A 23,006-nucleotide genomic window follows, 5' to 3' on the forward strand; every position below is an offset into this window, starting at 1 on the left:
CAAAGTTTAACAATCATTCCATGTTCCAATATTTACTGTTGAGTGTTTGATTGCAATGTTTTCTTAGGTTTTGCAAGTTTTTTTTGAAGGATATTTATCTTGCCTCTGAGAATGTAAGGAATGTGAACACTGACTTTGACAGAATGGTCAAGAATATAGAAGTGCTTGTGTGATTGGTGGTTTTATGGATAGGATTACTCCAAAGCACACACAGATTTTTTTTAGTGAAAAAGACACAGAAATTAATTTTAGTTTTGTTTTAGAGGAACAGGTAACATTTCTGTTTTGTTCTTTGTGTTTTGGATTTGACATTATTCAAAACTCTTGAAGTATCCATCTGCATGTGGCCATATTCTGAGGAATGTAGTTTTAGCAACTGGAAAAGTCTGGCTGAGAGATATTTTAGCCCAGTGGTCTTATGAGTGCTCATATGTGTCAGAATTATCCATCCAATAATAGTTATTATTATTGAGGGTAATTTGGTCATTTTCTAGAAATAGCAAGTTAAGCAGACCTAATTTTTAGCAGCTTAGTTTAGTCATTGGGGAAGAATTAGTTAGAACTGATTCTGAAGATCCATTTGAGAGCATTATAGTCTAGGTAGATCTACATTTAGGGAATATTTGAAACTTGGTGGTTTACTTTAGTCCCTATTGATGAGAATGGGAAGAAGTAGACAGTACAGTAGGGCATGGGAAGGGGGCAGAATAGGAGAATAGCGACGACAGTTGAGAAAGAATAATTGAAAATGTTTAACCTTATCAGTATTGCCATGAATTTGGGCCAGACAAGACATCATGCTGACAGTGTGTGATAGAATGTCGAGCTGAAGTATCGCCTAGTAGCTCTCTGTCATTTCCAGGTCTAGAGCCAGTGTGAATACCAAAGCTGTACCTGTGTCAGTGCTGCTCAACTTCTTCACTTTGACCTTTAAAAATGACCTCACTGCAGTTACTGTCCCTTGACGTTTTTGCCATTGGACAGTTCTCAGTGTCTATTGATCATTTAGGTCATGTACCTGAATTCTGTCAATAAGTATCTCAGTATTTATTGTGGGCCACTGACATCTTTAAAAAGGCCTCAAATCACACAAAGTCCAGCAGTACCAGAATAGTTTATCCAATGAACTTGATGTTTACATTTGTACATTATTTTGTAATATCATTAAATGAGAACTTTAAGTCCCATGTAAATTATTTGCCCCTGGGAGCTTGCAATTTTTGCCAAGACAATGAAAACACCAGGTAATGATATAATTTTTAGTAACAGTTCTAGTCATGAAAATGACACAGAATCTAAAAGCTTGTTTTATTTGGAGAAAAGGTATCAAAGGTAGAGCTTGTCCTGGAAACATTTCCTTTCAGATTACTTCTGGTAAGAAATCAAAGTAGAAGGAAATTTAGGTGAGTCTAGAACAAACTTATCAAAGAAGTTACGAATATTTGGATATAATGAGATGGAGGGGCTCATGACAGTGGCACAAACCTTCATCCACATTTTTTTTTTTTTCCTTTTCTGTGGCTGTCTTAAATCCATACATCAGACAGACTGCATCCATGCTGGTGATCAGGAAAGGGAAGAACACATTTCAGGGCTGGGAGATTTCCACAGACTCTTCACCCAGCTTAACTCCTGCTGAGCTGGGAAACCGTTGTATAGGGCATGGTGTCACTAGGTAATCCGGAGGATAGCACAAGAAAAAGATCCTGTTGAAGGGAATGAATTTGATTGCACTTATTTTTTATCTTGTCCTTTGGTATAGTGAAGTGGAGTTTAAAATAGAACTATTGATTGAATCTGCTGCTTACCTGCATTGTAGGTCCCTCTACAGAGCAATGGGCTCTCTGTGCTGAGAAATCCGCGTGATCGCTGATGGCATCTTCTGTCATTCTGGAATTTGTTTTAAATTCCTTCCCTGGACATTTCCTTTGTGGCCTCCACACCATCAGCTCTCAATCAAACACTGAATCTTGTTGATTCCAGTACTTACGTATATTCAAAATTGTCAATTTTTCTCCATACTTACTGACACCTCCTTTTGCCAAGTCACTACTGTCTGAGGTGGGAAAAATTGGGAAAGACTTTGAAATGGGCAGAAAAGATTAGTGGGAGTCCTGTCAGCTCAGCCGCTGGGTTATTTGCCTTCCATTTTCTTTGAGCTCCTGGACAACCCTGTGAGTTGTAGAAAACAGGTAATAATGCAAATGATTCTTACCCCATAAAAATGCAAAGTAGTTGGACTGCGATTGATTATGGCCCTTGGATAGACCTGTTTTTGTGTATCTATTGTAAATTTATTTCAGTTTTCCTTTATTACATATGCATGTGGTTTTTTGAATTCTTTGAACTGTTGTTAGCACCTTACTGGTTCCCTCACTAATTAGTGCGTTAAAGTATTTTACAGTTGTTCATATTAAATTTGTGTGAGAGTCATGACTTTTCCTTTTTTTGGAAAATTATCCCTGAACACGTAGACCACTGTAACCATCTGCCACTTGGTTCCTTTCCGTGCTCCACCTTATCCATTCCTTTCCTTTTATAGCTGAAAGAGTTGACCCCTCCAGTCTACTGTCAATTTCATTTTCCTTCACTCTTGCTGCCTGTTTTTGCTGTAACCACCACCGAGAGCCTTCCGTGGCTTTGACACATGCTCTTTCCTCCCTGTTTTGTGGCCTACTCCTCTTTTTTCTTGAGCTTAAATGTCACTTCCCAAGGACATCTTTTCTGAGCTCCCAGAGTAGGGTAGATGCTCTATCCTCTTAAAGTGTTATCCTTTGAAGCATGTATCCTAATTCTAATTTAAATAATTGCATCTGAAAATATTGGTTTCTCCTCTCCTAGACAGTGGTGTGCTCCATAGGCACAGGATTGTCTATTTGTTTATGGACACAACTTCTGGCATTCAGTTAGCAACCAATGACCATATATAGGCTTAATAAATTAATGAATGACAGTGACAGAAACAGGTATTTAAACAGCTAGTACTTTATATTCACAAACCAGCTGAAAGAGGTCGTACTGGAGAAAGAGAGGAGTAGAGTGTGGAATTACGTACAAAATGGCATAAGTTGTATTATTTCATAGATTTGAGTACATTGGGACTTTTGCTGCATTTATGCACAAGAACAAACCAATCCAGCTATGTGGTTTCTCTGTTTACCTGTTTTCTCAGAGTTGTGCTAGAAAGATTGTTAAATCACCATTTGGATTTAATACATATATGATCCTCTCATTTACTGGATGGGATTCTTCAAATATGATACACTTACTAAATCCACAGAGATGAAAAGTGACCTTTAACATTTAAAATCAGCTCAATTCATTCCTTGATAAGGTATTTGGTAAAAAACTTGAGAATATTGAATAATATGGATCTAAAACCATCTTTTAATTTTAAGCTATATTTGGAAATAGAATAGCCAAGACAGCATTCTCTGTAAATATATATTCTTTTTGCTGCAAATCCTTATTAATATGTCACAAAGTGCACATTAACTTTGTAATTAATGTGAAAATATTATGAAGTAGAATTTGGAGTTTGGGTATCCTAAGAAGTCGTACAGGGTAGAATTACCTAAGTTTGCTGGGTTTTGAAAAGTTATGAAGAGCTTGGAAGAAAATGATTATCTAAAGGAGCTAAGAGTTAGGAAATTAAACGCTTATTCCTGGATGTGCTGCTTATTTATTTATGACCTCAGGCAAATTATTAGCCACATTTTTTTCAGGTCAGTTGGGTTTTATTCCTTTTGCTATAAAACACACTTGATCATAATTACTTGCCTTATATTGCTAAGAAGTATTGAGGCATTATTGTGAAACCCTATAGGAGATTATAATTACTTAGGAGTGCTGAAGTAAGACCCTATCAGGCTCCTCTAACTTTTGGTTCTCTTGGTTTGTCTCTACTTATATTTTAAAATAGAAATGGAAAGAAGGATTGGCTCATTAAGCCCACGTTGTTCCATTGTCTGGCAGGTAAAGCTTGAGTGTTTTGTTCCCTGTAACTTTAAGAGCCTCTGGTTTGCTAGAGGGCTGGCCTCCCAAGGGAGGCAGGAAGGCCTCATGGCTTCACTGTTGGGAAATTTGTTTTGAGCCTGCATTTTCTTTGGCTGACTTGCAGAGCTGCTCATCTGGCAGCGTTGAAATGTACAAATTGTAGGAGCTCTTTTATTCATTTGGTGAAGTGATTCTCAAAAGCAGGTTAACAAATAAAAGTTAGGGGAGAGAATATACACACTTAAAATGCTGGACTTTATTTTGGGCAGATGGCTGCTTTTCCCTTTTAGAAGACCAAGATGAGCCAAGTTTTCAAAGAAGCTACAAAATCTCAAACTTGAAATTTTAATTGACAAAACTTAGAAAGGAAACCTGTGAAGTGTTTTTTTATAGATCTCATCTGAAGAGCTATTCATATGTCTTCCTTTTGGAGAGTATGGGCCATGGCTTCAAGCATCCCATTGTTCTCTGCTCTTTGCATGTTGGAGGTTCACAGTCACAAAAGTCAGAGTCAGAGAAGACGTGCAGAGAGATTTGTAGAGGAGAGGGCAACAAAAGCAGCCTGTAGAAGTTCAGTTCTCTTTTTAGTATTGTGGGGGAAACTGTACAGATATCCTGGTGTGACTACAAACAGCATGTAAAGTAGAGATTGGAGCTTTGAGAGTTACACATTGGGTCCACCACTGATTTATTTTCATGAATATGTGCATAGTAACTCAGCTGATTGTTTTAGACGCTATAACCAACGGGTCCCTTAAGAAGTTTCAGTTTATGTCTGTTCATTAATATATCTAAAAAAGCAGACAATAAAATGCATTCCACATAGGGATGTTTTGGCTATATTGTGTAAGTTTTGTTGTTTGTTTTCATTCAACCTAATTTTTTTTTTTTTGTTTGGTTCCAAACATTTTACTTGCCTGGTGTGCCTGTGGAGTCAGGGCTTATTCAGCCTGCAAACAATGGCTTTCTTCTGGTTACTGTGGTTGAAATTTAAAAAATATTAAGTATTGTTTAATATGCTTTGTTTTGCATACATTGAGTACTTAACACGTGATTTTGACAGCTTATTAATATTTGTCATTTTTGACCGAATTTGATAGCTTGCTGAGTCTTTGTAATTGATGATCAGTTTTGAGATTGATCTGCTAAGAGGAAATGACTTTTCACCCTTAACCTAGGAAGGCGTGAGCAGAGCTTTCTACCTGTGCTTTTCCCTTCAGCCTGAGTGACCCCACCATCTCCACCTTCGGAGACGGGCTCTGATTGGTGGAGGGAAGGGTAAGCCTAAGCCAGTGTGGGCCAGTGAGCTCTGAAGAGAGGATTATTGAAGAGTTGGTGGTTTTGGGGAAAAGAATCTCTAGGAGACACTAGGTGTTTAACAGGAATACCTAGTAGTGATTTTTTTTTTTTCCAGTAGTACCTGGTCTAGGAAGCTTTTGGCTCCAGTTCTTCCAGTTGGCAGTGTACCTGCCAGCCACGAGGGGAGCCAGACTGGGTGGGGAGTGCTGGGAGTTGGCACTGTTCTTTTTGTTTTTATCATCTGTTGGGGAAATAAAAGCATCCTGGTGACAAAAAGACCTCCATGCATTATAGAATACAGGGGAAACACAATCAATGATTTATTGAGTATCAGAATAGGTGTATGCAGGCAATTGGTGAGAGACTAGAAAGTCTGGACAGAAATCCACACAAATGCACAGTCAAGTAGAAGAACGAATCATGAGCAATAATCTGGAGGGACAAACGGAAGCACCCTCTTAGGGTCTCCTGAATATCTTCTGAGCGACTCCTGAGGTAACACTGAGGTCTCTGTTACCTTGCATTAGAGACAGATTTATCTAATTCCTGACCAACAATGAGCCAGTTATGTTTTTTAAGGAGACATCATTTAAGGGGAAAGATGGAGCAGGATGGCTGTCTCTCCTTTATTAAGCAATAAAAGTGCCATTTTATTTACCTTTACATCATTATTAATGCTGTAACTAACATGTTATCCTGGAAGCTGCATTTTGAGGAACTGCATTCTGTAAACATTTTCATGGCTTTGCCAGTTGTGCATATACAGAATGAGCTGTATTGTTTATGGGTCTTGCTGGCGTGCCTGTGGAGTCAGGGCTTATTCAGCCTGCAGACCTCGCCTGGTTACTTGTCCATGGAGTACGCAAGTGGTCCTGCCTCTGGGTGCCCAGTGTGCAAGCTCCACAGGTGGTTACTTATCGTCCCTGTTTATCAGCACCATTTGCCTGCCAAAATCAAGATAACAGTTCTGTGACATGCTGCATGACGTTTGATTCTCTGGGTGATGTTGTGACTGGTTTAGTTGTGACTAATAGTATTTTAAAGTTTGTACAGTTTGTTGGTTTTATTCCTTTGTGAACATTGCCTAAAAATCATGGCTCTGCAGGTATGTGGCGCTAGTGTGATTACCTGAGCATCTGGTCTGGAGTCTCTCTCTTTCCTGTTCTTCTCTCTCTCTTTCTAAGAAAGCTTCTAATGGAATCCTTTTCAGTTCTTAACAAGTTGTGCTGACCACCGTGAATTCCTAAAGTGAATGGCTAAGAGCCAGGCATTCATTAATTCTTTTTTTTTCACGTGCAATATTTTTATTTTAGATATGCAAGGAAAGCTATTTCAGAATCTCCTAATTTAAAGCAAGCAGCTGTATATAGATACAAGAAGCAACATATTGTTATAGCTCAGCACACGGCATCCAAAGCAAACAGGCATGAGACAATGCACGTTTTTGCAGCATTAAAACCAGATGAACAACCTGTACACTGTTTTTTAGACAAAATGTTATTGCACACTTAATAGACTACAGTAGTGTAAACTACTATATACATTGGGAAATCAAAAAATTCATTTGGTTTGCTTTATTGCAGTGGTCTGGGACCAAACCCACAATATGTCCAAGGTATGCCTATATCCTGGGATACAGGTTTCTGAATTAACTTTGCAGAAATATGAGGTTCACTAGGTATCCAATGTCACTCCTTGTGTACCGGATAACAAGATAAGCAGTTATATACCCAGAGAGTCCAAATTATGACTTTGGTTGGCGCATTTCTTAATCCCTCTAAAGTAAGGTCTTTATGATTATCAGCAACCTACTATTTCAAAGCAGAACACATGAAATTTCAATTTCTCACCACGCACATGTGCAGAATCTGCAATTGCAGATGTTTTTTCATGAACAAATCAATTAGCTTGACTAGATAACCATGAAATGAAATGTGTGAGGTCTAATTTTCAACTTGAGCCCAAGGAGTACATTATTTAGGTTAATACAACATTTGTTCTTTTTCTGTTGGGGTTTCTTTGAAAGGCATTTCATTAAAATTTATTTGAACGAAACCCACAGAAAAATACTCAATCAAAAAATAGGATAAAGGTGAACAATATGGGTGAGAAGTTGAACTCTGAACAGTTAGCATAATGTTCATAATTTAGTGTCACAATTTTTAATGCTAACTTTTGACCATCTGTCACTTTTATTAGCTGGAAAACCAAGTTGTCTTCTATCTGTGTGAATTGTATGACTTTTAATCACATGCCAATGGTAACAAAAATATGTAAGTTTTTCCTGTTCTTTAATATTTGAAACAATGGGTTTTTCTTCTGCCTATACTTTTTTTGGGTCAGCTTCAGCTAGGAATAATTTAGTTATGATAAAACTCACAGATTAAAAAAAAGGCATTCATTAATTCTTTAAGTGACCCTAGTGCGTCTTGCTGGTTTCCTTTGTCAAGGTGCTTAAAGACTTCTTGAGGTGTTTCCTGGTACCCATTTCACTTTCAGTTTTCCCTTTCAAAATCTGTGCTACTTTCATTCTTTCACCGTGGGGCTGAACCACAAAGTTTATACTAAAGTCTTCAATTCATTGGTTAAACTACACAATTTGTAATTGTGATGAACCTAATTTTATCAGTTTGCTTAATCTGGATTAGAGACACCATTCTTTTTTTTTAAACTCCTCTATTATTTATTTTAGAGCAGTACACATAACAGAAAAAATAGATTACAGGAGAAATCCAAAGAAAATTTTTTCCACCTACTTTTCATTCTACCACCAACAGAAGAGCCTAACATTTTTTTTTTGTAAAATACTTTAAACCAGTATGTGTACATATAAACATATAATAATGAACCAAAATGACACTGTACATGGTACTCACAGATGCATTACTGATTTTTAAGAAAATGAAGAATTATAAGCACCAGAAAGGGCACTGCATTTGTATCAGTGCTGAGACTTGGGATTCATAAATGAAAGATAGTGGTTTTAAACCTATTACAAGAAATATTAAATTACTTATTTCTTCTTGAATTTTTTAAGTAACTGAATCCTTGCAAAAAACTAAGGAATAAAGAGTGACTGTAAAACATGTAATACATTATCATACACTGGCACACCATTTTTTAATTGATTGGGGGCAAAGAAGAAATTCAGAGAAGTATGAAAATACATTATGACATTGATGTTATATAGGCACATGTGTACCTATACATGCTATATATATCCTAAGTATATTACACATGCACACACACTCATACACTGTATATACTGAGGTGGTAACCAAACTGTATAGACTGCCTCAAATCCTGTTTTGAAAATAGGGTATAAATAAGTAACAGAATAGCCGAACAGTGTCAAAAGGCTCAAATTTATTATGTTTGTAAGATGGCATTATCAAACATGTTAATTGTGAAAGCATTTGGAAACTTAGCTTCTTACTGTTCTCATTATACAGTGATAACTTGATTATTTATAATGGGATTAGGTAAATCATAGGATCAATTCTGTCTCAGTACTGAAGCTGTTACTTGGTGCAGATTTGGCAGAACCAAGCTAGTTTGTAAGTCCCTCTTAATGTGCTCACTCTGCTGTGTGGATACTGGATTTGCTTATGTCTATTTAGATGCTAAGTGTGTGGGAGGCAAGGACAAATATCAGCCTCAAACTGTTCCGTGTCAGCACAGCACAGAAAGTGGGCACTGATCAATCTTCCAAACGGAAAAGCCAAGTCCCAGTTCTGCCTCTGGTTGGTTTGTTATTGGTACAAAGAATTAGCACCATACCCTTTGAAGACCTACAAACTACACTTCCTAAATTCTACTCTCATATTCAATCTTTTGCAGATTTTTTTTTCTATTACTGCCACTACTGCTGCTGAAAACTTGACCCATGATGGAAATAATTCTGGTCTGGGAGTGCTAGAGAAGGGGAGAGCGATCCAGTATCAGATTAGAGAGGGGAGGGGACTTGATCACACAGGATCTTTGGGTTTTGCATTGTCTCTGCCTATACTGGGAGTCCACCAGGTTAAAGCAGGGACATGCCATGATGTGATGTGCACCTTAAAATTAGAGGTATTCTGGCTCTTAGAAGCCGAGAGATCAGTTAGTGTGGCAGTGGAGGTGTGGACTAGAGTGGGAGCAGTGATGGTGGGGAGAAGTGGTTACCTTTGGAATGTGCTTTTGGAAGTAGAAATGGTAGGTGGGAGAGAGGAAAAGGGAAAGAAGCTGCTGGTAAGATTCCTTTATTTTTTGGTCTGAGCAAGTATTGTGACTCTGCTGGTGTTTTGCATTCAGTCGTGTTCCCTAGTCCGTGGATGTTGTGTGTGTGTGTATGTGTCTTTTCCATAGCTTATCAGTTCCTTAGAGGACTCACTATAACTCACCTGTCTGGGGTTATATCCTATGCAAGATGGCTAATCTGTCACCTGTGGTCTGCTGTGCCTTGCAGGCATGATTTGTTTATCTGGCACGGTGTTTTAGGAAGTTGCAAATATCAGGAGATTACACATGTAAATTCACATTTCCAGCTTCTTTTGAAAAGCCAGAAGTCCTGTCAGCAGTGGGCTGGAATTCCTACACCTTCACCATTGGCTGGAACAGGGTGCCAGCTGTGGCCTTCTGCCTTACGTGTGCCGGAACCCATCAGACTGCCTTTTCAGCTGTGCCCTCACCTGTTCACATCAGCATTTACTGCCCCTGCCCTCCCACAGACCCAGCTTCTCTTCAGGCACTACGAGGACAGTTGGTTCTGTCTCCGGACACTTTTAAATCCAGAAACTTAAATGTTCCACCTGCAGGTATTAATACTGGTTCCTCTTGTCAAAATGGTGGAGTTAGAACTGATGTTAGGAGAGTGCAAATAAGTACACGGAAAAGGGATTCCCTTTTTTGAACATGACTGAATGCAAAAAAGTGGGGCTGCCAAAGATGGTCCCCCACAGCCTGTCATCTGGATTCATATCATGTTGCCTTAAAAATTTTTCAAGTTTAAATGCAACCTGAGGCTTATCTGCATCCCCAAGTTCATGATTGTTCATATGTGCTATTTTGTATTTATTGGAAAACTGTGGAAACCCTCTCTTGTGAATGGGGAGGCTGGCCTGAACTTGGCATTTCTGCAGGGCCAAGCACAAAGGAGGTATTCACCAAGTATTTGTCTGATTGAATTATTAAACTGTATTCTCTCTGTCAGAAAAGTCTCTACAAATACATCATTGCAAAGAATTAAAAATCAAAATAAGAGGTTGACTGTCAGGATGAATCCATTTCTGTTCTTATTAAACAATGACTTCTGGCATTTCCAAACTGTTTCCCAGGGTGAATCCCATATTTAGAGCCTGCAATAGGAGAGCACCCAGATGTGCTTGAGAAAAGAGTCCTCATCTTTAGTCCATTTAAATGTGATATGTATCTTGTCCTCATCAGGAAGTCACTAAATATAACTCCCTCTATTCCACCCCCACACACTAGTCAGATATTTCCTTCCCTATATGTTGAAGTCTTGTGTCCTCATAGTTTTAGTAGCTGTTCAGCACAGACTTTGAGAACACGATTTGGAGCCAGATTTTGTGCTATCAGATCCTGGGTCTGCCTCTTACTTATCATATCACCTCTATGTCTCAGTTTCCTTACCTTAAAATACTATTGTAAAGAAACAAATAATACTTATAAATAATACATCTAAATCTCTATAAATCTCTTAGAACATAACTAAGTGATTGATGTTACTACCTTGGGAACTACATGAAATGTTCCCACTGTCTGTTTTTGTATGGCCCACAAGCCAAGAATGGTTTCTACATTTTTAGGTGGTTGCAAAAAATAAAAGAGAGAATATTCCATGACATAGGGACATTATATGAAATTCACATTTTGGAGTCCACAAATAAAATTTTATTGGAACATAGTCATCATTCTGATTGGCTCATTTGTTCATGTGTTGTCTCTGGCTTTTCACATTGCAACACTAGACTGAGTAGTTTCAAGAGAGACCACTTGGCTGGCCACCCTTAAACTAGGTACTCGCTGAGCCTTTACAAAAGAAATTTTTTAATCTCGCAGTAGGGCACAAAGCTCCCAATCACCACACTTACAGGTGTTACACTCCTATGTTGTAGGTGGAACTGGCTCTGTGGCATAGGCTGGCTTTTCCCCTCCATATAGAGGACATCGCTCCATTGTATTTGTCAAGAATACATAGTATTTTGTAGTAATTGGCCATCTATGTGGTGAGTGTGGGTGTGTGTTTTCTGTGTAAGTTTTGAACCACAGTTTTGGATTTGTGTGAGTCCAGGTACCTTCCTTTGCTCTGTCCAGGAAAGAGATTCACAAGCTGTATTTTCCCCTCTTCAGCCATCCTACGGGTGTAGGTATAGTCCTTCTTAGGGTACCATATGGGAGTATATACCCATCACTGGGTGTGGGGCAGGAGAGTGTTAGGAGGAGAGGACACGGCATAAAACATACTTCGTGCTGATTGCCATCAATATTTACCTGAAATTTGGAAGCAGAATAAACAAACTGTTACTGTAGGTTTTTGTTTTGTTTCATTTTTGAAGACAATAAGGGCATCGATTACCTGTGTCTGAGTGATTGACATCCAAAGGACAGGACTGTGTCTCAGTCGTCTTTGTTTCAATGTGTGCTCCACAGGGAACTTTTCTCAAAATGTGTGACTCAGTAAAAGCAAAGAGGAAAAGAGTGTCTCATCCAGAAAAATTAATGGTTCCTCTTAATAGCTTCTACTTTGCTATTGAGCAACAAGGAGTTTAGGGAAGACTCCAGTGAGTGCAGTTGAATTATACCTTGTCTCATTGGTGCATCTCTGAAGCACAGGTGTTCTCCTGTTTTATCAGGTTCATTGTTTTTGAGTGGGATGTATCTCTATAGGTTATCATGTGAGTGAATTCTGGACTTTAATGGTCCTTCTCTGTGAATTGACACAACATATTCTCAGGTTCAAAACCTGCTTTCACCTTCCTGCCTGGGATGAAGAATTGCTTATTTGTTTTATCTGTCCTTACAGATATTGTTAAAACTTTATGTCACATTTATGACAATATATAGAAAACACTAAAGTTATGTTTGTGAGGTGAATGATAGCATTGGCCACTTACTGGACATCTGTCATCTTAATTTTTAATAGGTGAGCAAATGGATGCAGAAAGGCCAAATAACTTGCTCCAAGTTTCATGGCCAGTAAGAGGATTCTTGTCTTAGTGAGGTCATCGATGGACATGTAGTTACTTGTACTATGAACTAATATTTATATTTACCTTATTTTATGCTGGTTTATGTTATTTTATTTTTAGAAAATGAATAGATTTGAGAAGGGTTAAATGCTGCCCAGACATTATTTAGCTATGCATGTCATCAGTAATTTCTAAGATCCTTTCTGTGCCTAGATACCCCTGTTTGTTTCTCCCATGAATTTTACTTCTATTCTTGTCTCTTTGCTCTAAGACCAGTTCAGCTTTCCCTGAAGAGGAATCTGGTTATTTGGCCGCTATTTCACTGAAGTAAACTGTGGTTGGCTTAGAGAGGAGGAAGGGAAGAGGGAGCAGGTGATAAGGCCACCTCTTCCCTTCGCTGTTGCTGATAGCAGGTGGGAGGTCTTTGCTGTGCAAGAACCTTTCCCTTATCTGCCTCTGGAACGTGTCTCCGGAATCATGCAAATCGGTTTGTTATGGTGATCGATGGAGAAAACCTCTAGTCCCTGACACCATTGCTGCTCACCAGAGTGGCAGTGGGGAGAAGAAAAGCAGCTTTATTTCAGATATGAATAAGCCATGGTTTATTTTTTACTGATTCTATGGTGAAAGCTGTACCATACCTCCTCTCATTTAGAGTATATGAACTATCAAAAGGCCACATTAGAAATCATTAGTTGACTGTATGTTATACTAAATTAAAAACATAACAAATCAGGAGGGGAGGAAAAGGGTTAATGCAAAGTTTTAGGAAGCTTCAGAATGTCTCTGTTACCCCTCCTCCATTTCAAGCTCAGAGTAACATTTTGCTTCATATGACTTTATGAATATGCTTTGTTAAAGGGAAAAATGAAGAAGATAGAATAATTACTGGTTATAAAATATAATAATATATATATACTGGTTAAAAATATAAAAATATAATAATCGGCAGCAAATAGAACTATTAATCTCTGTGGAGATTTCTGTGAGAAGGGAATAATTTAACATAACGATACAGCATTTACTACATTGTGCTTTAGAGGTGTCTGGACATTTTCACATATTATTTGTTTGATCTTTACGATAACCTATGATTCAGAAATTAGGTAGCTGATTTACATTTGCTGGTTAGTTTATGATGGTACTGGTATTAAAACCTACATTTCCTGATTTTCTGTGTAGTAATCTTCCTATTATATACAACGATCATATCAGACACAGGAAAGGATCTGCCTGAGAATCGAGTGGGATTTTCTGGCATCAGATGATAGAGTATATTTATCAGTGGAAGTTGATGCTATTTATCGGTCAGGACAGGAACTTAGGAATTCTGGAAGCTTTGTCATTCAAAATACTGGACCAGGACTGGGTTTAGACACAGAGCCAAAGGTATCCTAATTGTTCAGAAATTAAAGCTAGAAATACAGACCTGGCACCTGAGGGCTTAAACTGATGATGAAATGACCTTGCCCATAACAGAGATGCTGAGAGACATCATCATACTGTGAATACAAAGTGCAGTTATGGAATGAAAATCCACACACTTTTTGTTGCATTCAGGTGCTGTATGCCTATTTATATGTTTTCTATTTTTTATTTTTTATTTTGGTATCGTTAATACCAAACTTGAACAACATTATGGTTACTAGACTCCACCTATTATCAAGTCCCCCCAACATACCCCATTATAGTCACTGTCCATCAGCCTAGTAATATGCTGTAGAATTATTACTTGTCTTCTCCGTATATACTGCCTTTCCCGTGTCCTGCCTCCACGCTACATTATGTGTACTAATTGTAATGTCCCTTTTTCCCCCTTATCCCTCCCTTCCCACCATCCTCCCCAGTCCCTTTCCCTTTGGTAATTGTTAGTCCATTCTTGGGTTCTGTGATTCTGCTGCTGTTTTGTTCCTTCAGATTTTGCTTTGCTCTTATACTTCACAGATGAGAGAAATCATTTGATACTTGTCTATCTCCACCTGGCTTATTTCACTGAGCATAATACCCTCTAGCTCCATCCATGTTGTTGCAAATGGTGGGATTTGTTTTCTTCTTATGGCTTAATAATAATCCATTGTGTATATGTACCACTTCTTTATCCATTAATCTACTGATGGACACTTAGGTTGCTTCCATTTCTTGGCTATTGTAAATAGTGCTGCGATAAACATAGGGGTGCATATGTCTTTTTCAAATGGGCTCCTGCATTCTTAGGGTAAATTCCTAGGAGTGGAATTCCTGGGTCAAATGGTATTTCTGTTTTTAGTTTTTTGAGGAACCTCCATACTGCTTTCCACAATGGTTGAACTAGTTTACATTCCTGCCAGCAGTGTAGGAGGGTTCCCCTTTCTCCACATCCTCGCCAATATTTGTTGTTGTTTATCTTTTGGATGGTGGCCATCCTAACTGGTGTGAGGTGATGTCTCATTGTGGTTTTAATTTGCATTTCTCTGATGATTAGTGATATGGAGTATCTTTTCATGTGCCTGTTGGCCATCTGTATTTCTTCTTTGGAGAAGTGACTATTCAGCTCCTCTGCCAATTTTTTAATTGGCTTATTTGCTTTTTGTTTGTTGATGTATGTGAGGTCTTTATATAGTTTGGATGTCAACCCCTTATCGGATATGTCATTTATGAATATATTCTCCCATACTGTAGGATGTCTTTTTGTTCTACTGATGGTGTGCTTTGCTGCCTATTTATATTTTTCATGCATCTTTTTATCATTCCTTTTCAGGTATGTCATAGTAACATAGTCAAGGCATACTGACATTAACCATAGCTTTATTTTCTCCCTTTCTAGGAAATAATGCAAGTTAGATATTTTGGCTTGAAATGTTTATGATGGATTTCCAAATTGTTTTGTACTTCTTTCCCTAGAAGGCAAACTTGAATAGTCCGCCGATCACCCAGACTTTCAATTGGGAAAAATGGAACCATTTATTTGCCTCACATGTACTGGAATTTCTGTGGCTTAGTTAACTGGTACTTTACTTTTAATTTTATAGAGTGGAAAACCACCCATCAGTGACATGTTCACAGACCTCAAAGATGGAAGGAAGCTCCTGGATCTTCTAGAAGGCCTCACTGGGACGTCACTGGTGAGAGGAGTTATCTGGGAGAACCAGGCTAATGGAGTGTCTCTCATCATTACTGATATTGAAGACCCTCTGGGGGCACTTATGATGTAAAGGCTGAAATAAGAACATTAAAAAAATGTTTTAATGAGTTCTTTGATAGAGTAATATTTATGCTTTATTGAGGGCTCTGTTTTGATCAAAGATAAAATCACCTAATGTGTTGAATACTCTCGGATAGCCCAGTAGAGAATTGTAAAGAATGGATATGTGAAGAGGGCGTAATGTTTTGAATAGCAGAGAACAGAGACAAATACCTTTAAATGTTATTAACAAATATTTTAAGAAGTTGTTAAAAGCTATGTCATTTATTTTTTTTCAAATGTTCAGTATCATCAAATCCAACTCTGTTACTTTACCTGTAAGGTACTCTATACTTACACAGAAATAACTACTAATGAAGAGGGTGTACTTTATAGGTACAAACTTTAACACCAGAGGTAGAATTACTATGCAAGGTAAGTAGACACGCTCCTGAAGATGAATTCCTTTCTTGTCAAGGCATGGGGTGTTAAACTCTGCCTTTTGCCTTCCAGATGGTGGGTGGGCACCTGTTAGAGAGGCTGATCGCTCCCTCAGATAAAAGCCCATGGCTAGTGAGGCAGAAGGAAGCCATGCAGATCACCTTACCCCAACTGACAATTCCTGCCCTCCCAGTGGACCCTTGTAGCCGCTACCTGGAACCTGGGACAGCACCTTGGCATTGTCCCTGCTCTGTCTGCTCTAGTGCAGTATGAGGCGACATGACTTCTAAATCTTCCTGTGTCCAGCCCAACTTAGATAAAAGAAGCTTTGTCTCTGGAGCATTGGTTCCCGAACTTGGTTGCACCTTAGAATCTGCAGGGATATCTTACAAATTCCAAACCTAGACCATACCCCAGACTCTGGAAGTCAAAAAGAGTTTTTGGGGCTGGAGTCAGACACAGGCAGTGGTATTTTTTGGAGCTCCCTAGGAGATTCCAACATTCAGGCAGGCCAGGGAACTACCATCTTAAGATGCTGTTTGATGGGAAATTTGCATTCTGTCAACATGAGCCTCCATGGTGGCCTGAGCAAGCAGCCAGAGCTCCTGGCACAGAGCGACTCTGTGCGTTGTGGTCCTATGTCTCAGTGCAGCATTTGTCGGCCACGTGGAGGAGCTGTTGGTCTCATTTGATTTTGTATTTTGTTTTCCAGCCGAAGGAACGTGGTTCCACAAGGGTACATGCTTTAAATAATGTCAACAGAGTGCTGCAAGTTTTACATCAGAACAGCGTAAGTTTGCAGTATGACTTTTGGGGTTCTCTGGTGCCATCTGGATTATTTATTGCAAAACCAGCCACCTGCTCTGTGCATTGGCATCAACTGATTTTGGGAAGCATTTTTCTTTTGAAAAGTATTAAACTTTTTCTACGAGTGAAGGAATAATCCTGCTTTTTCTGATTACTTTATTGATCTCATGTATAAAGAATATGTTTTTGAAATTCAGGTTTACCTGACTCTCTAAAGTGAAATTTCTCTTATCGTTCACTTATGTTGCTGTCCAAATGGGCTAAAACAAAAACCTGGGTTTCTGGGGAGAAATTGTCTTACAATGTTATTTTTTTTTCATTTTAATAGGTGGACTTAGTGAATATAGGAGGAACTGACATTGTAGATGGAAACCACAAATTGACTTTGGGACTACTTTGGAGCATCATTTTGCACTGGCAGGTGGGGAAATTTTTAATCACTTCTTCATAGGAATTGAAAATGTATCATTTGTATATTAGTTTCTTAGAGCTGCCATTAAGTACCATAAGCTGTTGGTGGCTTCAACAACAAAAATGTATTTTCTCACAATTCTGGAGGCTAGAAGCCTGAGATCAAGGTGTTGGCAAGGTTGGTTTCTTCTGAGGCCCATCTCCTTGCTTATGGGAGGCTGCCTTCTTTCTGTGGCCTCAGTGCATCTCTCCTCTGTGTGTGTGTGGTGTGTGCACACACGCTGATCTCCTCTTCTTATACCAAGGCCGCATACTGGATGAGGGCGCATGTACATGATCTCATTTTACCTTCTTTAAGGACTTTATAGTCTAAATACATTCACATTACAAGGTAGTTGAGGTTAGGACTCCCACATACGAATATTGAGGGACACAATTCAACTCCTAACAGTTTGGAATAGAAGAGTCTGATGAACTGCTCTATTTTCCTGCCATAGAAAAAAAGTATCATTTTAAAGAATACTGTATTTAAAAAGTTGACATAATTTTAGACTTATAAAATAGTTGCAAAAAGCTCAAAGAATTAGCAAATACTTGCCACTCAGATTCCCCAGATGTTAACAGTTGTCTGTGTTCTACGTTCTCTCTCCTTTTCTTTGCCAAAATAGTTCAGTGTGTTTTGTAAAAACAAATTGCTTTCCTAAAAACAAGGAATTCTCTTATATAGCTACACTAAAAAAATAATATAAAATGTATAATATGTGCTCTATCTATAAAGCTAGTATTTATTTATTACACAAGACAATTATACACTAACAATGTATAATTATTAAAGTAGGGAAAATAATATTGAGACAATGTAATTATATAATCTACAGGTTTTATGGAGATTTTTGTCAATTGCCCCAATAATATCCTTTGTAGAAAAATGACTATGCATTACACTTACTTGTCGTTACATCTTTTTAGTCTTCTTTAAACCAGTGTAGTTTCTAAGTCTTTCTTTATATAGCATGATATTGACGTTTTTGAAGAGTTCTGGATGGTGATTTTGTGGAATGCCCCTCCATGTGGGTTTGGCTAATATTTCTTCATGAAGTGATTCAGGCTATTCATTTTTGGCAGGAATGCCACAAAAGTGATGGTGAGTTCTTCTTAGTATAGCTATTAGGAAGCACATGTCCATTAGTTTTTTTCTGGTAGTGTTTACTTTTGCTGTTTGGATAAGGTGGTATCTGCAGGTGTCTCTGCTGCAGTGGGGCTGACCTTGCTTGTCATGCAGTGTCCTGTGGGGGGTATACTTGGAGACTGTGTCAGCATTCAGCCTCTTTTCAAACTTTTGTCCATTAGTTTTAAGATCCATTTATAGTTTGTATCTGATCAGTTAATATTATGATGCTTAGCAAATGTTGCTCTTCTAATACCACTGTTCCTTCTACTTTTATTACTTTTCTTTCTACTTGTACAAAAGAGTTTTCCTTTGTCTCCTATTTATCCCTTTCTGTCTATCAGTCATCCATCTATTCATCTATCCATTTATCTGCCTATCCATTTTCATTAATTATATATCAGTGTAGACTCGTGGATTTTTAATTATTTAATAGGTTATAATCTTTTACTATCATTATTTATTTTGTGAGCCCCTTTAAGTTGAACTTGTGTCTTTTTGATATGTCCACATCATTCTTTAAGCATTTCCTCAAGACACATGTACTACTAGGATAACATAAAATATTAATTGTAGATTATAACTATTATGGCTACCAGGATGTATTTTTCATTCTTTGGTTTATCAGTCAAAATCAAATCAAAGTCAGTCAAAAAATTCTTCTTTTCTTTCTCATTTTTTATAGAAAGTAAACATTGAGTTTTCTTCATATTAAAAGGTGTTTATAAATACATAGATATCAAAATATAATCTCTTGCGGCTATGGAAGTAATGTTCACTGTAACCAAACCTAATAGAAGTATTGCTAAAATATAGACAATACCACAGTGTATACAGGTGAAGTAAACATCACCTCTAAATCCTAGTGCCCAAAATAATCACAGTTAAAAATGCATTTATTGTTCCAATGTTTAAAGGAAAATTATAAATAAAATGAATACCCAGTTACCTGATCCGTAATGGTTAATTAATGTAATACCCCTTATTCAAGGCCTTGATTCCAGTACTGTTTTAAGTTACAGACAGGCATGGTTTCTTTTGAGCAGGTGAAAGATGTCATGAAGGACATCATGTCAGACCTGCAGCAGACAAACAGCGAGAAGATTCTGCTGAGCTGGGTGCGCCAGTCTACCCGGCCGTACAGCCAGGTCAATGTCCTCAACTTCACCACCAGCTGGACAGACGGACTCGCCTTCAATGCCGTGCTCCACCGACATAAGTGAGATATGACCTACTTAGATGTGGGCTTTACAAATTCCCACCTCTTCTCTGTCCTCCCTTTCTACGCCACCCTCAAGCTCCTTCCCACTACCATTGTTCTTCTCTCTGTACATTGCTACCAAACATTAAGGAAGGAAATATCATGGAAGAAAACTACCCATCGAGTCTTTTTACCCATAGGACTTAAATGCTCCAGTACACTGTCCATGGTTTCTTCTACATATTTGTAAGTTAAAAAATGTAAAATAATTCACATTGTTCACTCCCACTCACTCAACGTTAAGTGGTCACGGATACAAAGAGTTGTGTTAGTTTTCATTCTCATACCAAAAGGAAAACTCTATAAATTCAATGCAATCCCAATTAAAAAGAGACAAATGATTTTTGTCAAGAAACTTGTAAATAGGAAGCAGGTTTAAGAGGTAGAATGCTCCTGAAGAAGAAAAAACAGGCTGAAGTACTTCCCAAACAGAAACCAAAATATGAGTCTATATTAATTAAGACTATGTAATACTATAAATAAATACACCAAATAACAATAAGCTGAACCCTATGAAACTGCCAATACTTGACTGTTTTCAACATATAAGAATGGCAGTTTCATATAGTTCAGTCTAACAAAATAGAGATCTCAGAAGGAGATCTGATATTGCAGATTAATAGATGGCATAGGACAACTGGTTATCCATATTTAAGTATGTGAATTGGATCCCTACCTCACCACACCTGAAAATAAATCCCAGATGTAACAAGGATTTAAATGTGGAAGGCAGTTGGTTGTATGTTTTATTGCTATTGTAAATTGTTTTCTGTCTCAAGTTTTGTGCCTTGTATGTTCTTTGCCAATATACAAAAAGAAGTTGACTTTTCTACATCTTAGGTCTGGAAATTTTTAAAACTTTTACAACTTTTAAAATTGTTTCCATACATTTTTATTTTATTTTTATTTTTCAGTAGACTATCCATAAATTTGGCATAAAACAGGTTATTCTCTTCTGTTCTCTATCCCTTTGATTTGTGCCTTGTCCTTCAATACAGTGTTGATTTGAATTAGTGATAGTGAGCAGCATGTTTTGTTCTTGATAATCAAGGCAGTGGTTTTAATGTTTTACTATAAGACTGATAGTTGCTGTAGCTTTTTTGATGTACTTTTTATCTAGGTAAAGAACCCCATGCCCAGACTTCTCCCATATCTCCTTTATCAGTTTAAGGAGGTTGCCCTTTCCTAGTTGATTTGAGAGATGTTATCAGAAAACTTGAGTTTTTGCCAAAATACTTTTCCTTTTATTACTTAATTGATTCAACAAGTGTGTGTTATGCTTTCTGTGTGCTAAGCACAGGGTGTACGACAGAGGACAAAACAGGCAGCAATCCTAGTCCTCTTGGCATTTATGTTCACATAGAGAGAGGCAGACAACAAAAAGAAAGAAAGAAACTGTAAATTGTATAGTATATAGAAATGGAAAACATGCTGAAGATAAACATATGGGGCAAGAGGGGAGAAAGGTGTCTGGCCTGTGGGAGGATAGTGGGTGCAGTGGTGTGAGCAGCGGGAGTAATGAGATGACGTCAGAGAGGAACTGGACGCGGGAGTGGGGAGGGCACGTTGCAGATGGCAGGTGGGCCTAAGATGAAAGGACAGATACAGTGTGAAGAAAATGATTAACTTTTGGATAAGTCAAAGCAACAATAATGTCCAATTTGTGGGATTATAAGAAAATCAACATGGAAGAAAAATTAGGCAACAGTAATATGGAGAGGATTGTTTGGAGAGTAGTTCTCTCAGGGCTTTTGTTTTAGGAGTATCCTGTGAGCAGTTTAGAGCTGGATTCTCTGTTCTGCTAATTTTGGTTTTTTTAATTGCAGAATTTCATCTGTTAACACTGATTGTTATAATTGATATATTTAGACTCATCTTTACCTCTTATTTTAAGCTTCCCATTTCTCTGTATCTTTTTCCTTCCTTGTCTTGTATTAATTGGTTCCTCCTCCTTATTTTATCTTTCTACCATTTGGGAAATATTCCATACCATTTCTAGTCTTTCAGCGGTTCCTTCAGCAATATTACCAGGCATATTTAACCAATACTAGAACCTTAGCATGTTTTACCTGTTGATTTCATGTTTGTAAATTCCCTAAAAATATTATATATTTGAAAGACCTTTGGGATATAAAGGTAAATTTTCAAATTCAAACTCACAAATAAAATAATCTACAACTGAAGTGTATTGGATTATAACAATGACAGCTCTGTCCACATAGTTTATCTCCATTGAATTTTATTTGCATGGTGATTTCAGACCTGATCTCTTCAGCTGGGATAGAGTCGTCAAAATGTCCCCAATTGAGAGACTTGAACATGCCTTCAACAAGGCTCAGACTTACTTGGGAATTGAAAGGCTCTTGGATCCTGAAGGTATTGTTCAGTGTTCAACTTTCAACTTTGATTTGGCCTTACAATTTTGAATACTTGAAAAGCACTTTTTTTCTCTCTTAATTTTTAGAAAGGATTATGAAAATTGAGGAGTGTTTTTCTTTTGAAATATGGTGTAAGCCATTTTATTGTGAACAGTAATCAGTACTTTTATATTTAATTTGTAGGATCCTTTAGGAGGAAATTTAATCACATCATTGGAGAACAGTTATTTAATGCCAGCATAAGATCTTAAGTTTTTTAGAAAATACTGTGATTAGATAAACAATTTAGTATTTGGTTTATTTCATTAAAATTAATTTTAGTATGAATTTTCTGTGTATCATGTGAAAACGTTAGTAACAAATGTGTGTAGTTGAGTTCTAGATGTTTTCGTATTATGAATAAAGTCTATATCATAATCTTAAATCATAGCTTATCTTTAAGTATTTTCAGGAAGCTTTTAGGGAAAATTTTTAAGAAATGGGATACTGAGCAAAAATAGGTAATTGTCTTTGCCTTTGTTACATATATTATTATATGACATAGAAATTTCCTGAGCTATGGTATTGCAGAGATTAAATACTAGTCTTGTTTATGGGTGCTCAGGATAGTTATTCTCTATCCAATATTGAGCAACTTATGTATTTTGGACATCTAATTCAAGCTGGTACTTATTTTCTTCTACTTTTAGATGTTGCCGTTCAGCTTCCTGACAAGAAATCCATAATTATGTATTTAACGTCTTTGTTTGAGGTGCTACCTCAGCAAGTCACAATAGATGCCATCCGTGAAGTAGAGACGCTCCCAAGGAAATATAAGAAAGAATGTGAAGAAGGAGAAATTAACATGCAGGTACAGGTAGATTTTTATTCAAGTGTTTGACTCGCCATATTTGTT

General features: G+C 37.6%; 1 protein-coding gene across 10 annotated transcripts in view; it reads left to right on the forward strand.

Annotated features, from left to right (window-relative positions):
* UTRN (utrophin) overlaps positions 1-23,006 on the forward strand; it is a 454,961-nt gene that overhangs the window by 93,681 nt on the left and 338,274 nt on the right. For all 10 annotated transcript variants that reach the window (XM_037022103.2, XM_073219702.1, XM_073219701.1 and 7 more), the window contains 6 exons: positions 15,494-15,586; positions 16,799-16,876; positions 17,222-17,314; positions 19,519-19,691; positions 21,994-22,109; positions 22,801-22,961. In XM_037022103.2, coding sequence (XP_036877998.2) covers positions 15,494-15,586; positions 16,799-16,876; positions 17,222-17,314; positions 19,519-19,691; positions 21,994-22,109; positions 22,801-22,961 — 714 coding nt within the window. The remainder of the gene's footprint in view (positions 1-15,493; positions 15,587-16,798; positions 16,877-17,221; positions 17,315-19,518; positions 19,692-21,993; positions 22,110-22,800; positions 22,962-23,006) is intronic.

The sequence above is a fragment of the Manis javanica genome, chromosome 13, assembly GCF_040802235.1.
Source record: "Manis javanica isolate MJ-LG chromosome 13, MJ_LKY, whole genome shotgun sequence".
NCBI lineage: Eukaryota > Metazoa > Chordata > Mammalia > Pholidota > Manidae > Manis > Manis javanica.